This window comes from Rhododendron vialii, chromosome 6a (assembly GCF_030253575.1).
Source record: "Rhododendron vialii isolate Sample 1 chromosome 6a, ASM3025357v1".
NCBI lineage: Eukaryota > Viridiplantae > Streptophyta > Magnoliopsida > Ericales > Ericaceae > Rhododendron > Rhododendron vialii.
Window position 1 is genome coordinate 32,582,311 of NC_080562.1, and position 15,940 is coordinate 32,598,250.

The 15,940-nt window shown below is 41.0% G+C and overlaps 1 protein-coding gene across 1 annotated transcript; it reads left to right on the forward strand.

Annotated features, from left to right (window-relative positions):
- Window positions 1-119: 119 nt before the first annotated feature.
- Window positions 120-15,940, forward strand: LOC131330615 (histone-lysine N-methyltransferase ATXR3). The gene is made up of 20 exons (XM_058364248.1): window positions 120-353; window positions 516-2,907; window positions 3,034-3,090; window positions 3,802-4,962; window positions 6,133-6,482; window positions 6,645-7,178; window positions 7,262-7,362; window positions 8,401-9,445; window positions 9,590-9,661; window positions 10,422-10,532; window positions 10,644-10,744; window positions 12,298-12,397; window positions 12,495-12,590; window positions 12,834-13,001; window positions 13,079-13,204; window positions 13,418-13,471; window positions 13,797-14,047; window positions 14,135-14,243; window positions 14,341-14,643; window positions 15,264-15,940. Exons 2-20 carry the CDS (start codon window positions 663-665, stop codon window positions 15,438-15,440), a joined length of 7,161 nt encoding a protein of 2,386 aa, XP_058220231.1. The 5' UTR covers window positions 120-353; window positions 516-662; the 3' UTR covers window positions 15,441-15,940.

A 15,940-nucleotide genomic window follows, 5' to 3' on the forward strand; every position in this document is an offset into this window, starting at 1 on the left:
GCGTAATCTGTTATGACTTGGGAGTAGTATTAAATACAGATAGGAGAGAGAGAGAGGGGTAGTACGGAGGCCAAAACGGGAAAAAAAAAAGATAAAAAAAAGAACAAGAGATTTAACTCGAGGATTTTCGTCTTTCAGACCATGAACAGCCACAACTAAAAAAGAACGACGAGAGAGAGAGAGAGAGAGAGAGAGAGAGAGAAACAGAAACAGAAGAATACGAAAATATATATATAGAGAGAGAGAGATCACAGCGGATTCGTCTCCCAGCTCTTCTTCTCCACTCTGCTCATCGATCCGTGTGCTCGTCACGTGACGTCCCTCCCCTCACGTCGTCGATCTATCCAATTCTCGTAAGTGACCCGCCTTGTATTTTTTCTGCTTGATTCCAAACCCTAGGTTTTCGATTCCACCGCTCTTAATTCTTCTTTTTCCGCTCATTGACTCGAATTTCAAGCTCCGCACCACCGTATATACCATTCGCTGACATTTTTACTGCGTGATTTGTGAATTAGGGTTTCGCGTGGGGCGAAGATTGCGAGGGCTGAAGTCAATTGCAGTATGAGCATCGACAGCCCCGGCCAAGGGGACGATAATTAGGGTTTTTTTTTTTAATTAATTCCTCGTTGGTGGTTTTTTGAGGAAGTGAATTCCAGACTTCCATGGGCGATGGCGGCGTTGCATGCGTGCCTTCACAGCATGTCATGGAGCGGTTTTCGATTTCCGAGACTTTCTGCGGGGTCAACAACAATGGGAGCAACAAGTTCAATTCAAAGTCGCTCAAAGTTACAGAGAGAAAGATGAAGATGAAGGTCAAGAGACAGGTGGTTTCCAAGAAGAAGAGAGAGAGCAGCAGCAGTAAGGCTGAATTGGGTAATACTAATAAGAGCAATGATAGAGAAGGTTTGAGCAACACTGAATTCAAGGAGGAGATAGAGGAAGGTGAATTGGGTTCATTGAAGTTGTCAAGAATTGAGGTGGAGAATGGAGAGTTTGTGCCAGAGAAGCCGCGGAAGCTCGAACTGAAGAGCGCGATTGAGAAGGTGGGATCTCCGGTTGAGAGATGGGGGGAAAGGGAACAGCAACTGGAAAGGGGGGAGTTTGTCCCGGGAGGAAAGTGGAGGAAAGACGGGAAAGGGGAATTCGGCTCGAGGAGGTCTCGGATCGATAATGCGATAGAGAAGAAAGCAGAATTCGGGTCGTGGAGGGGAGGTTCTAAAGCTGAGGTGGTGGACAAAGGAGAGTTCACCTTCACCCAAGAAAGGTGGCGTGGTAGCGAAAAGGATGAGTATAGGTACCCGAAATTGCGGGATAATGTAGTTAGTAAGGACAAGGGATGGAAATTTGATCGAGAGTGGACACCTCCCGGTAAATATGGAGTTGAGAAAGAGTTCGGTAGAAATGCGGGTAGTCAGTATTTCAAAAGGCCATCGTCCAGGTGGGAAGCTGGCCAAGACAGAAATCCGAGGTTGTTTGCGAAAAGTCTCGATGAGGAAGTCTCCTTCAGTAAGACCGAATATAGTAATGGGAAGAATCATGGGAGAGAATTCTCATCTGGGAACAGGTTGAAGAGGCACGGTAATGATTTGGATGGCAGTGATCGTAAGCACTATGGAGGAGGAGAATATGGTGAGTATACAAGCTCGAAGAGCCGGAGGATTTCTGATGATGGCAATCGTTCCGCATATTCAGAGCACTACTCGCGCCGGTCTGTGGAGAGGTCATACAGGAATTCCTCTTCCACGAGGAATATATCCTCCGACAGGTACTCTTCTAGACAATATGAATCTTCTTTGCCATCCAGGATAGCATATGAAAAGCATGGGAGTAGCCCACGTCATACTGAGCGGTCCCCACGTGACCGGGCCCGCCACTCTGATCATGGAGACCGTAGTCCTGTCCGCCGTGAGAGGTCCCCATATGATCGGAGTCGTCACTATGAAAGGAACCGTAGTCCTAGCTACTCAGAACGGTCCCCATATGATCGGAGTCGCCACTATGATCATAGGAACCGTAGTCCAAGCTACTCGTCCCCACGTGATCGAGGAGGTCGATATCATGATCCTTCGGATGAGATTCGTAACTCCTTGGAACGTTCCCCACTTGAAAAGAATAGGCCCAATAATAATCGGGAAACTAAACAGAAAACTGGAGGTAGTGAAAAGAAATCTAGTCAGCCTGGAAATAAAGGGCAAGAAGAGAAGCCTGATCAGAAAGATCCTCAAAGGAGAGTTGTATCTGCTAAAGTGACCAATGATAGAAGCTACTTGCATGATACTAGTGGATCTGTTGAGGATAATGCTGACCATCAGTCTCAGGGGGAAGAGAAGTCTCAATTTCAAGGAGTGCATAGCAAGGATTCCCCTCAGGCTAACGGTGCCACTGACGATCTTCCTTCAATGGAAGAGGATATGGATATATGCGACACACCACCACATGTGCCAATTGTGGTGGATTCGAGGACAGGGAAATGGTACTATCTAGATCATTCTGGCTTGGAATGCGGGCCTTCCAGTTTGTGTGACCTGAAGGCACTTGTGGAGGAAGGCTTTCTCGTGTCTGATCACTTGATTAAGCACTTGGACAGCGACAGGTGGGTTACTGTTGAAAATGCAGTTTCCCCATTATTGACTCCAACATTCCCTTCTATTGTATCAGAAAGTATTACACAGCTGGTGAGCCCTCCTGAGGCTCCTGGTAACCTGTTAGTAGATCTTGGAGATACTATTCAGGGTGCTAATCAGCTAGTTGAGGGGACTTTATCCACTTATCAGGAGCCAAAATTTTGCCCTGATGCGGATATTACTGTATCTGATCCTTTGGAAGATCATCACATCGATAAACGAGTTGGAGCTTTGTTAGAGGGTTATCATATTATTCCTGGCCAGGAGCTCGAGACAATTGGGGGTAACTTTTTGTTTACCATTTCTTTGTGTGTTCTTTGTAAATATTTGTATCAGTATTTCTCATCTTACCTACAGACATCTTCTGTTAGTATGTTATTTATTGTTTTCAAAATTCAATGTGTTGCAGAAGTGCTGCAAATGAATTTTGAGCCTAGAGAGTGTCAGGAATGGGAATATTCTGCAGGTATGGCTTTTTGGGCATTATTATAATTAAATTATATTTGTGGAGTATTGAACCCCATATTGCTTATATATTTGGGGTGAAGTCCCACTTGTTAGAGATTTGCCATACGATTCTTCTAGCAATTCACCTTTTTTTGTAGTGAAATAGAGTAATATTACTTCGGGGAAAGAGGATTTTGTTGAACACAATAGAGTTGAGGTGTCAAATGGGCTGTATCTAGCCTAGCACGGCTCATTTATTTTTGTGCCCAGCATTCTTTAGTTCCTTTTGTTTGGTTATTATAATTTTGGTGTCACCTGCCCTTTTTTCTGTTTTTTTTTTACTAATCATGATATTTGGTAGATTCTAGGTTATCGAAAGTTTTTATTTTTTGGGTGGATGCCAAAGTTGACCAGAAAAGGAGCTGTTAGTTGAGTATCTATTTTGAGAAGTTGAACTTGACTTTGACCTAATGTCAACAAAACACTAGATTCTGGGTCTCAAACTTTAGCCTACGTTTGTCTTTGCATAAATATCCTGAAATTCTTGACTAATTTGAAAGGTATGAAGTGTGGAAGAAAGTGAAACATTAGATTGCTGCTTATAATGTCAAAGTTCTTTTCTTAAAATCATACAATAGGTCTTACCACTTTAAGCTGTTGTGTATTTTTCTGTAAATAGAATAGTTTTCGCAGCTTGTGGCAAAGGACTTAATAATTTAGGCATGTACAGGCTTGAGTAGTCAATCTGGGGAACAGCATGATCAGAACAAGGGCGCTGATTTTGCAATAAAGGAAGCTACAGAAAAGTCAACTGTTTTGTCTGATACGGATAGTGCCTTTGCCTGCTGGGACCCTATTGACTGGTTCTCTGGACGATGGTCATGCAAGGGTGGCGATTGGAGGAGGCTTGATGATGCCACCCAAGATCGATCCTTGAAAAAGAAGTTTGTTCTTAACGATGGTTACCCGCTTTGCCAGATGCCAAAATCTGGTTATGAAGATCCTCGAGTGCTTCAAAAAGACGAATTGTACTATCCCTCTAGAAACAGAAGGCTTGACCTCCCCCCTTGGGCCTTTTCCTTGCCGGATGAGTTGAATGATTGTACCAGTGTTGGCAGATTGAGTCAATCGAAACCTCCCATCGCAAGAGGCGTAAAAGGAACTATGCTTTCTGTTGTCAGGATAAATGCATGTGTTGTCAAGGACCATGGTTCTTTTGTATCTGAGCCCCGTGTGAAGGTGAGAGGGAAGGACCAATACTCTTCGAGGTCTGGTCGCTATCACTCTGGAACTGGTGACGCGAAGAGGTCATCGGAAGAAAGGGGGTTTCAGTCTCAAAATATTCACGAACGAGGATCAGGGGGCTCCTCCAAGAGTGTTACTTCCATTAATATACCCCGAGATCGTGTGTGCACAGTAAACGACTTACAGTTACATTTAGGTGGGTGGTACTACCTTGATGGTGCTGGGCACGAACAAGGGCCTTTGTCTTTTTCAGAGCTGCAAGTCTTGGTAGATCAAGGTATCGTCCAGAAGAATAGCAGTGTTTTCAGAAAAATTGATAGAGTTTGGGTTCCAATTACCTCTGCTGCGGAAGCTTCTGATGCTGCTGTCAAGATCCAACAAGAGACTAATCGAACATCTAGTGATAGTTCTGGAGCTTCTCTTGTGGAACCAACATGTGCTGCACTTGATGGAAAAAGCATCATCTCCAGTTCATTCCACAGCTCACATCCGCAGTTCATTGGTTTTACTCGGGGGAGGCTCCATGAACTGGTCATGAAATCATACAAGAGTCGAGAGTTTGCTGCAGCTATAAACGAGGTCTTAGATCCATGGATCAACAGAAAACAGCCAAAGAAGGAAATGGAAAAATACATACATTATTCAGGTAACGGAGAGGGATATCCTTTCAGAGTTTCTGTAGGAGTCCTGAACCTCTGGGTCTATTGTTTGAGCTGCAAAGAGTTTTTGCTACATGATTATTGAAAAATCCTTTTTCCCTCCTGTCTCTAGTTTATGAGGTCTCTTTTGTGGTCATACCTTCAATCTCCTTTGTGTAGTGTTTCTAATTTAATCTTGTTTTTGTGTGGTTTATCTCTGTTCATCAGTTTGTTCCTTTTAAACCATTATATGTGTTTGTTCATATAGCAGTCATGGCAATGACGTGCAGAAGTTCGTTCCAGCCTAAAGTTGAAACCAATGTACTTGAAGGGCCTTGTACCAAACACTTGTTGACTCTTAAGTCTTATCTTTATTGTCACATAATATGAGAAAGTCATGTTTTTGGGTCTAGCTAGGTCACGACTTTTGGTCTAGTCAGAGGCCTGTATTAGTGTTGAATCTTTCTTTGGTATCTCATAACCAAGTTAGCTAGGGGTGGGCATACAGGTATTTTGTGTTATGTCTCTAAACTCTTATTTATGAATTCCCACCACATTTTCTCAACTCACCTAATCTTTCATGTCTTTGTTCGTGTCGAGTCATGTCATGCCAAAAAGTCCTACTTTTAGCTAAATTTTTATTGTTATTTATTAACTTTCACCAAATTAATGTCTAATGAATAAAGTTACTCATAAAAATGTTTACTTTTAACTCAATTATATAGATTTATTTTATTTTTCGTGTCAAGCATGCCCACCCCTAAAGTTAGCCAATCGGTTCTTTTGGGTGACAGTGCATTGTGAATGTCTAAAAAATTCTATCCGCAATATTCTCCTCCGTTTTGCTGGTGCTCTCTAAAAGTTCTTCCAAAGCATTCATTATAAATTATTGAATTCCTCCACACCTCTATTTTTAGGTTCGTACATTACTAGTAGGTCCTGCTAGCCATCCTGTGCTTCTTGTTGATTGCGATGATTTCCCCTGTTTGTTGTTTGCCCTCTGGCCTCTTTAAATGTGGATCTCATTGTTCCACCTATCCAACTAGACCTTCTTCCCTAGGGGTCTGAGATTTTCTTCTCACTTTTTCATCGTACTCATCAAGTGTTTTCCCCCTTTCTTTGGTGAAAATATGAGATGCAGACCATTATTGATGGACATTTTTATTTTTATTGTGCAGGCAAAAGAGCCAGATTGCTGGTTGATGGAAGTGAGGAAGATTACGAATTGGAAGAACTACCAGCTGTTCAGGGGGAATGCTCATTTGAGGATATATGCAGTGATGCTATTTTTCACCGAGAAGACAATGCAGGTTCTGAGAATGAGTCTGGGACCTGGGGTTTCCTGGATGGTCATGTGCTGGCACGAGTCTTTAATTTCCTTCGAAGTGATGTGAAATCCCTTTTTTTTGCTGCTTCAACTTGTAAGCACTGGAGAGCAGTGTTTGACTTTTACAAGGATATCTCCAGACAGGTTGACTTGTCGTCTGTTGGCCATAGTTGCACCGACTCACTAATATGGAAAATCATGGTAGGTTTTCCTTGTTATTCTTTATTTTAAAAAATTCTGTGTTGGCTTTGCTATGTTTTTATATTTTTGTTTTTATGGATGAGGGGGACTGGGCAATGGGCATTAGTAAAAGATTGAGAAATTTTTCATAATTCCTAGTCTAATGTTCCTGTTTGCTCGCAGGATGGTTATAAGAAAGAAAAGATAACATCATTGGTTCTAGTTGGTTGCACAAACATCTCTTCTAATGCGCTGGATGAAATTATTCGGTCATTCCCTTCTCTATCTTGTATAGATATCAGAGGGTGCAGCCAGTTTGGTGATTTGGCAGATAAATTTCCAAATATTAGTTGGGTGCCGAGTCGTGGTACACATTCGAAAATTAGAACTCTTAAACACATAAGCGAGAGAACTTCCTCAGGTTTCAAAAGTCATGGTGGGCTGGATACTCACATGGATGATTCCAGTGGACTGAGAGATTATTTTGAAAGTCTGGATAGGAGGGACTCTGCAAATCAGTTGTTTCGCAGAAGCTTGTACAAACGCTCAAAACTATTTGATGCTAGAAGGTCATCTTCTATCTTATCTAGGGATGCTCATTTGAGGCGTTGGGCCATCAAAAAGTCGGAAAATAGCTATAGGAGGATGGGTGAATTTCTTGCTTTGGGTCTGAAAGACATAATGAAGGAGAATGCCTTTGACTTTTTTGTGCCTAAGGTATTACCAACTCTTGCTTTTAGCTTTTTCTTCACAAGAAGTCTTGGTTTATACTGTGGAAGCTTATAGTCCCTGTTGGCCAGGTTGCTGAAATTGAGGGTAGAATGAAGAATGGTTACTACGCCAGCCATGGCTTGAGCTCCGTGAAAGAGGATATCCGTAGAATGTGCAGGGAAGCAATCAAGTAAGTTACTTTTGCATCTGGTTTGGTTTCTGTAGATGATAGATTTGACTGCTCACCCTCTGGAGATGGAAACCATCCAACTTCCATTGATGATTGAATAACATCCCGTTGAGGTTTTCACTTAATTGCTATAACCAAAGCTGAGAAATACTTCTGTTGGAGGTTTCCAATGAGGAGTTATAGGTAGCGTGGGATACTCAAACCCCTCTGCTAGGAAGACTGGATCCTTCCAAACTGTTTTTAATATTGAAACCAAGGAATAAGAAACCGGAAACATGCTTGATGTGAGTGTTAAATGTGATTAGTTTTGTTGGAAACATTTTTCAGACAGGCTTGTCTTGCACATTTCTAGAATTAGGACTCTGTTGAAGCGTAAATATGAGACTATCTTATTCCAATATATATGCCTCCTTCATTTTCAAAATTCAGTATGAGAACCTAAAGTTAAAGAAAGAGAATGAACTAAAATCTCTTCCTTCGCCTTCATGCATTTGTTGTGGTGTGTGTGATTTACTTGGGGCTTTTTACTAAGATTCGTCATATCTGCTCTTCAAGATGTGTGATACACCTGCCTGAGATGTCACGCTATATGGGTATGACCAAGGTGGGGGATGACTCGTGATTAAATTCTCTTGCTTGTCCAATTATAATAACATACCTTTCGCATTTTGAAATTTCAGTAATTTCATGTTCCTTAATTGTAGGTATTAGACAGGGATTTAGGACCTCCCCATGCACCCAAATCCAATGAGCTAAACTTGATTCCACGGAAATTAGGAGGATTCTATGCTGTGCTTTTTTGCTTTTTATGGCCAAATTTGGAAACGTCAATCTATGAAATTTTGGTTGGTACTGTTACTGTCGAAGTTACAACAATGGAGTTGCGATACAGTTTTTGTTTCAGCAACTTACCCTATGGTATTAGATGTTGTTTATCTTTTTACTTTTATTTTAGCACTCAATTCTTAAGAGCATATTATTGGACAGTACTTTGTTTCCTTCCTATTCTTTCGCACATAATATATGAATCCATTGCAGAGCAAAAAATCGTGGTGAGACTGGAGACATGAATCACATTGTCACATTATTTATCGAACTTGCCACGCGTTTGGAAGATAGTTCTAAGCCTTCTCGAGAAAGAGATGAGTTGATGAAGAACTGGAAACATGATTCACCTGCAGCGGCTACCTCGAAGTATAAGAAGAAACTCAACAAAGTGACAGAAAGGAAATTTCGGAGTAATGGCAGCACTTCCCTCATTAATGGAGGTTCTGATTATGGAGAGTGTGCATCTGATCGAGAAATCCGAAAGCGATTATCGAGGTTGAATAAGAAATCTATGGATTCTGGTAGTGAGACATCTGACGAACTTGACAGGTCTTCTGAAGAAACTGAGACTGATAGTGAGAGTAGTGTCTCAGACTCAGAAAGTGACCCTGATTTCCCTTCAGAGAAGGTAGTTGGGGAGTCGAGGACAGATGGGCACTTCGTTTCAGATGATGGGTTGGACTCTCTGACTGATGAACGTGAATGGGGTGCTCGGATGACCAAAGCAAGCCTTGTTCCTCCTGTTACTAGGAAATATAAAGTGATTGACGAATATGTTGTTGTAGCAGATGAGGAGGAAGTGAGGAGAAAGATGCGGGTTTCCTTACCAGATGACTATGCTGAGAAGCTTAGTGCTCAAAGAAATGGAACTGAGGAGTCTGATATGGAGATCCCTGAAGTGAAGGACTATAAACCTAGAAAACAGCTTGGATTTGAGGTGCTTGAACAAGAAGTTTATGGCATAGATCCTTACACGCATAATCTTCTGCTTGATTCTATACCAGAGGGATCAGATTGGAGTCTTCAGGATAAACATGTGTTCATTGAAGATGTTATCCTCCGATCTCTGAATAAGCAAGCCCGCCATTTCACAGGCATGGGAAACACTCCTATGAAGTATCCTCTGCGGCCTGTTATTGAGGAGATCCTGAAAACTGCCGAAGAAGATCATGATATGCGTATTAAACGAGTTTGTGAGTGTATCCAGAAGGCCATTGATTGCCGTCCTGAGGACAATTATGTTGCTTATAGAAAGGTATGTGCTACCGTGTGTCAGCTGCATAAGATAATTTTTATTAATTTTGTTTTCCACTTCTTGTCTGAAGGTTGACTTCTGTTTTCTTTTTCCGCCGTCGGTATTTATTCTGTTTTTGTGATTGTCCATGGGGTCGTGTATCAGGGGCTTGGTGTTGTGTGCAATAAAGAAGGTGGGTTTGGCGAAGATGATTTTGTTGTGGAGTTTTTGGGCGAGGTATGGATGCTTTTCTGTGCATTGTTTAGTATTCTTCTTCTTCTTCTTCTTCTTCTTCTTCTTCAAAAGGAGATATTGTTTGCATAATGCTCTCTCTCTCTCTCTCTCTCTCTCTCTCTCTCTCTTTTTGGAGTGTCAGTATTTGCTTGTTCGCATCGGTTTATATGAACTTCGTAGTATGTGTGGGATGATATCATATTTTCAGGTCTGTGATTTTACTTGTGTATGGGTTGTTGAACCTTCTTTTTATCCTCTAAGAAAATGTTGCAGCCAGGACATGTATTTTTGCTTTCTGCTTGCTATTCTTCGGAGAGAAAGAATGAACTGATTAATTATTGGAGTACGCTGGGAATGCTTTCTGATTTTATTAATGCTTTTCCAGTCTCAAATGCAGTTTTATGTTTAGTTATAAGTCATGACTGAATGTTAGGCTTGTCAGTTTTTTCTGCAGGCTTTTTGTTCATATGGCATCTTTGTGATGATTGCTATAAATATGACACAGTGAGCACTTGGATAGTTGGATTGTTCGCTGCATGTAGTTTTGAGAACTGGCCATACATCATATATTAGCAATTAGTGTATTTTCATATGCCTAACCTTAGTACCCGATGCCAGAGATTCATGTTCTGTGAACCTAGTTTGAATCTGGATTGAAATGCATTCTCCTGCAACTGGGATGCTTGCTTTGTGTTAGGTATACTTGGAAGTTTTGTGGTGCTGAAACTTTTTTATTGTCTTTTCTTTCTGATGATAAATATAGGTTTATCCTGCTTGGAAATGGTTTGAGAAGCAAGATGGGATTCGCTCTTTGCAAAAAAATAGTAAAGATCCTGCTCCAGAGTTCTACAACATTTATCTTGAGAGGCCAAAGGTTCTCTTTGAACTCTACTCGAACAAATTTTGTGCTTGAGCTTGTCACAGCCTTTTATTTCTTCCTGATTATTGGAATGTGTTCATTTGATACTGTGCTCTTACTTCTCAGGGTGATGCTGATGGGTATGATTTAGTTGTTGTTGATGCCATGCACAAAGCAAACTACGCAAGTCGGATTTGTCACTCATGTCGTCCTAATTGTGAGGCAAAGTAAGTGCATTGATAAATTTACTCCTCTCCTGTCACTGTGGAAAATATGGCTGTCTGATAGGTGGTCAATAAACCTTTTTGATGTTGTTTGTGGCCACGTTAGAAATTGTATGTTAGAGACTACAAATATCTGATCTCCAACTGCTTTTGCACTAGTGATGCTGAATAACATGAAAACATTACCTTTCAATTCCTGCAATAGTTGGCCGTGGGGTTGTGCAGTTGTGATCTGCTGTGACTTGTATGGTAGTTGAGCACATTTACTGAACATGCCCTCAGAGAAAATGGAAGTGGTAAAGTGATGAGAAGAAAACTCGATTTTGACAGTTAAATCCCTTCAAAATTTCTATTTCAGCATCCTGGAGCTTCGTTGATTCTTTTGAAAAGACTTAGGTTTTTCGAATATCATGGAACACGATGTCCTGGACAGAATTACATGGAGACAACCAATTCATGTAGCACGCCCCAATTGGTTGGGAGTCTTGGGATGTAATAAGGGCTGCAAACGAATAGTCGAGGCTCGGCTCGGCTTGACTCTTTTAGTAATCTAGCCGAGCTTGAGTGCTAGGCTCGGCTCAGCTTGTTAAGGGAGCTCAAGTTTTAGGCTCGTTTAGTAAACAAGCCCAGCTCAGTTCGAACATTTCAAATCTCGGCTTCGTTTGGTGAAGTTTGAGCATGCCTTAAATGATCATATCAGGCTTTGAAATTTAACCACTAGAACCTTCAAATATGGGATCTGCTGTGCTGATTAACATCGGCACACTTTCCTTCGAATTCCTGCAGTAGGTTGTATACAAGACTGATGTGATCTCCTGCTGCTAGGTGATGGTTCAACAAATTTATCTGAACATCACACCATCTCAACAGAGAAACTGAAAGTTGGTTCTTAGCTAATTCTAGTTCGATTCTCATTTCAGCATCCTGAAGTTTTGTTGGTTTTATGGCCTTTGGAAGTTAGATACATACCATAAATAACATCCTCAGGCTTTGAAATTTGTGCTTCTCTGCTTTTATGCACACCACCTCTTATATTTGAAATCATAGGCGGAAACAAGATTGGTTGAGACAATATCTATAGATAATCACGGAATGTTGCTTTTGTGTTGACGATTTATTTGCAAGTGTTAAATCATTTAGATATCACAAGATACATATGTCATCAAGTGAGGATGTTAAGATGGAAAAGGAAAATGGCAGAAGACGATGAAATGAGTACAAAGTGGTAAATTTGGTAGAATTTTGCTGAAACGTAAAGAGAGCAATATTCTGGAGCAGTGGAGTCGGTGAAGAAAAATGAATGTGCAAAAGGATGAAGGATGATAACCGCTTGAGATTTAACACTTAATTGAGTGGCAGATAAGGATCCATGTAGAGTTGGACTGTAAGAATCTAGGTTTAGCCATATTGTTGACGGCACCTGATGATGAGTTTTAGGGTTACATTGTATGATGGAATACTAAACTTAGCATCTGTTGTCCGAAGACTTTCTCATCAAGGATGAGTAATTGCAGTTAGCTCATGTGTTGCATTTACAATCTTCCTTTCTGTTGCAGAGTTACTGCTGTCGACGGTCAGTATCAGATTGGAATTTATGCCGTACGTCCAATTGAATATGGTGAAGAAATCACTTTTGATTATAATTCCGTTACAGAGGTGTGTCTTGACTTGTCAGGTTTCTTGATTCCTGAAGAAAATTTCTCTAATTGTTTTCTCATTATATTAAACGTGTTGTGTGCTACTTATGTTACAGAGTAAAGAAGAATATGAAGCGTCAGTTTGCTTGTGTGGGAGCCAGGTATGCCGTGGGAGCTACTTGAATCTGACTGGTGAAGGGGCGTTTCAGAAGGTACAGGCTTAATTAAGTTGTTTTTGTAGTTGCAGTTTTGCGGTGGACAAACGAACAAAGAAAACAAAACAAAATTAAATGACGAGAAAATGGAGGAGAGTTTTAGTTAATTCTGGGTGGTTTTGGTTTTACTAACTGCCTTGTATGAAAGGTTTTCTTGATTTGCATTCTGGCTGGAATTTTATTTCCATTCGCTCTCGTATTATGTCGATTTTATTTCTTTAACTGACTCCTGATGAATAGGTCCTGAAGGAGTGGCATGGGATACTGGATCGACATCACTTGTTGCTAGATGCTTGTGAAGTGAATTTTGTATCCGAAGATGATTATATTGATTTGGGTAGGGCCGGTTTGGGAAGTTGTTTACTTGGGGGATTGCCTGATTGGCTGATCGCTTACTCAGCTCGTGTGGTACACATCTATTCCCTATATTGCTGGTTTAACCTTTTCAAGATTCTCTTCTTTTGACGTATTGGTCTCGTGTGAAGGTGAGGTTTATTAATTTTGAACGGACGAAGCTTCCTGAGGAGATTCTGAGGCATAATTTGGAAGAAAAAAGAAAGTACTTTGCAGATATTTCCATTGAAGTTGAGAAAAGTGATGCGGAGGTCCAGGTGAATGTTACTGACAATCCCCCTCCCCTTCATCCCCATCCTGGGGGGAAAAAAGGGCCTCTTCTAATTATCCCCCAAGCTCTCCCTTCCTCCCGTCGCTGGTTGACGTGTGAGCTTTGGCTTAGAGATATATACTTGTGATGGTATTCTTGTGGTTATAATTGTCTATATTCATCCTCTCTGTTCTTTTTTTTTTGTGTGTGCATGAAACAGGCTGAAGGAGTGTACAACCAAAGGCTTCAGAATTTGGCTCTTACCCTTGACAAGGTAGTTACCTGTTTCTTTTTGGAATACATTTCTCATTCATGGGAAAATAAGCATATATATTGTTGATTTCCAAATCCTGTGGAAATGATGCCTGTGGAAATGAATTATGTAATTTAGACCAGATGGAGTTGACCCTGTTCTCAACTCCAGACATGTAACGTCAAATAGTGAAGTTGGTAGGGAGTGATCCTTATATAATTACCTGTCCATGCGTCCATGATATTGTATGCTGAATGAAGTCTTGGTGCTTGGATTAGAAGTTTCCATTAGAAGAGATGCAAAATGGTCATAACTTTGATGTTGACTGTTTCACTTCCTTTTCCAGGTCAGGTATGTCATGAGATGCGTTTTCGGTGACCCCAAGAAAGCTCCACCTCCTCTTGAGAGGTTGAGTCCTGAAGCAGCAATTTCCTTTCTCTGGAAAGGAAAGGGATCTCTTGTAGATGAACTCATTCGGTGCATGGCTCCCCATATGGATGATGGCATGCTAAATGACCTCAGGTCCAAGATTCGCTCTCATGATCCATCATCTGCTTCTGACGACATCCAGAAGGAGCTTCGGAAATCTTTGTTATGGTGAGCTGCATTTACTCTTTCTTCTTATTAGCAGTTTTACCATTTGGAATATGATTATCCCATGAATATGGCTGGTTCTTGTTTCAGGTTGAGGGATGAGGTTCGAAATCTTCCATGTACATACAAGTGTAGGCATGATGCTGCTGCTGATTTGATTCACATTTATGCTCATACAAAGTGTTTTTTTAGAGTGCGGGTGGGTCTCATTATTTTTAATTTTTATTTTAAGAATTTGAGAAACTATGACAGGTTTTTTTTTTCTTGGCCTAAATAAAATTTATTTGTGGCTGCAGGAGTACAAGGCTTTAACTTCCCCACCTGTTTACATTAGTCCTCTTGACCTGGGCCCCAAGTACACTGATAAGTTGGGGTCAGGATTCCAAGAATATCACAAGTCATATGGTGAAAATTATTGTTTAGGGCAGCTGATTTATTGGCATAATCAGACGAATGCTGAGCCAGATTGTAGCCTAGCCAGAGTGAGTAGGGGTTGCCTGTCATTACCCGTCATTGGCTCTTTTTATGCCAAGGTCCAGAAGCCATCTCAACATCGCGTTTATGGCCCAAGGACTGTGAAATACATGTTGGCAAGGATGGTAATATTCTACATATTTTTTTTTGTTGCTTCATTACTTTCTTATTCTTCCGACTTAGTAGAGCTTAGTATGACGAAGATATAAAAATGTGAGGCAAACAACATGCAATTTTGTGCGAGTCCTGGTAGGTGGGTGTTCTGCTAGTCGTTTTCAATAAATCAATCCCAAAGAGAGCTTTAAGCTGGTTGTGGTGATGGCATTATGATGGATCTATGTAGTATGGAGGGGTAATTAGGTTTTTTTAACACTCGGCCCAAAGATGAAGAAGCTTTAGAGGCATCCGTTCGATTGGAGGATCAAATATCACCAGAAAGGAAATATACTGTCATTTATAGTTGTTCGGCTGTCCAATGCTATAAAACCAAACCTAACCTAACCAAACTAAGCCTTGTGCCCCAATCAATTGGGGTCGGCTAAATGAATCCCATTTCACCATTATGCTCTTTTGAGGGCTATTCAAATCCTTTTTTACTGCAACATTCCATTTTAAGTTAGGTTTTTCCTTCCCCCTAGCATTTCTATCAAGCGTAGTGTAATATTGCTATTCATAGATGTTGTCAGTATTCGGTTCATGTCCTTGAGAAGTGACTTGAGCTGGTCCATTTCCGTTGTTTCAACAGGAAAAGCAGCCCCAGAGACCATGGCCCAAGGACCGGATATGGTCGTTTGAGAATTCGCCGAAGATTTTTGGCAGTCCAATGTTAGATGCTGTTTTGCATAAATCTCCACTGGACAAGGACGTGTTGCACTGGTTGAAGCAGAGACCTCCCATTTTCCAGGCCATGTGGGATCGGTGAATATACTGCCCCGCATTTTGTGAAAAGCAGGTTATTTATCAATCCCATTATCTGGAGTGATTCTGCAATTTTTCGTACACCTGCCCCCTCCTATGCGGGAGATGGTAATCATTCTGGAAGCAACATACCCAGTGCTGCTTTTTCTCCATTCTTGTGTACAGTTTTTCCTTTTGTTTTTTTAGGGTTCATTTTTGTAATTTGCAATTCATAATTGGTGGTAGTGCAGTGTTTTTTTTTTTTTTGTTCATGTCCCCCCAAATTTATGGGGAAAAGGTAGAAGGTAGTAACAGTTTCAAGGCAGCTGATCAGTGATCATGTTTCATCATTCTTATCGTCTAATGGCATCCGACTTTCCTCGTTTAATGACGTAATTTGAAAGTCGGCACTTTGTCCGCACTCACGGTTATAGCCTTCCAGTAGAGTAGTCTTGTTTATTAACAACATTTGCACAGAATGTAAAGTTTTGGTGATGAAATGAAACTTTACTATTGGTGATGAAA

Bases quoted from the DNA above. Each gene is read 5' to 3' on its own strand.
- LOC131330615 (XM_058364248.1), top strand. From the start codon at position 663: ATGGGCGATGGCGGCGTTGCATGCGTGCCTTCACAGCATGTCATGGAG. The intron at 4,963-6,132 runs GTAACGGAGAGG...TTTATTGTGCAG, and splicing joins AAAATACATACATTATTCAG to GCAAAAGAGCCAGATTGCTG. The intron at 6,483-6,644 runs GTAGGTTTTCCT...GTTTGCTCGCAG, and splicing joins CACTAATATGGAAAATCATG to GATGGTTATAAGAAAGAAAA.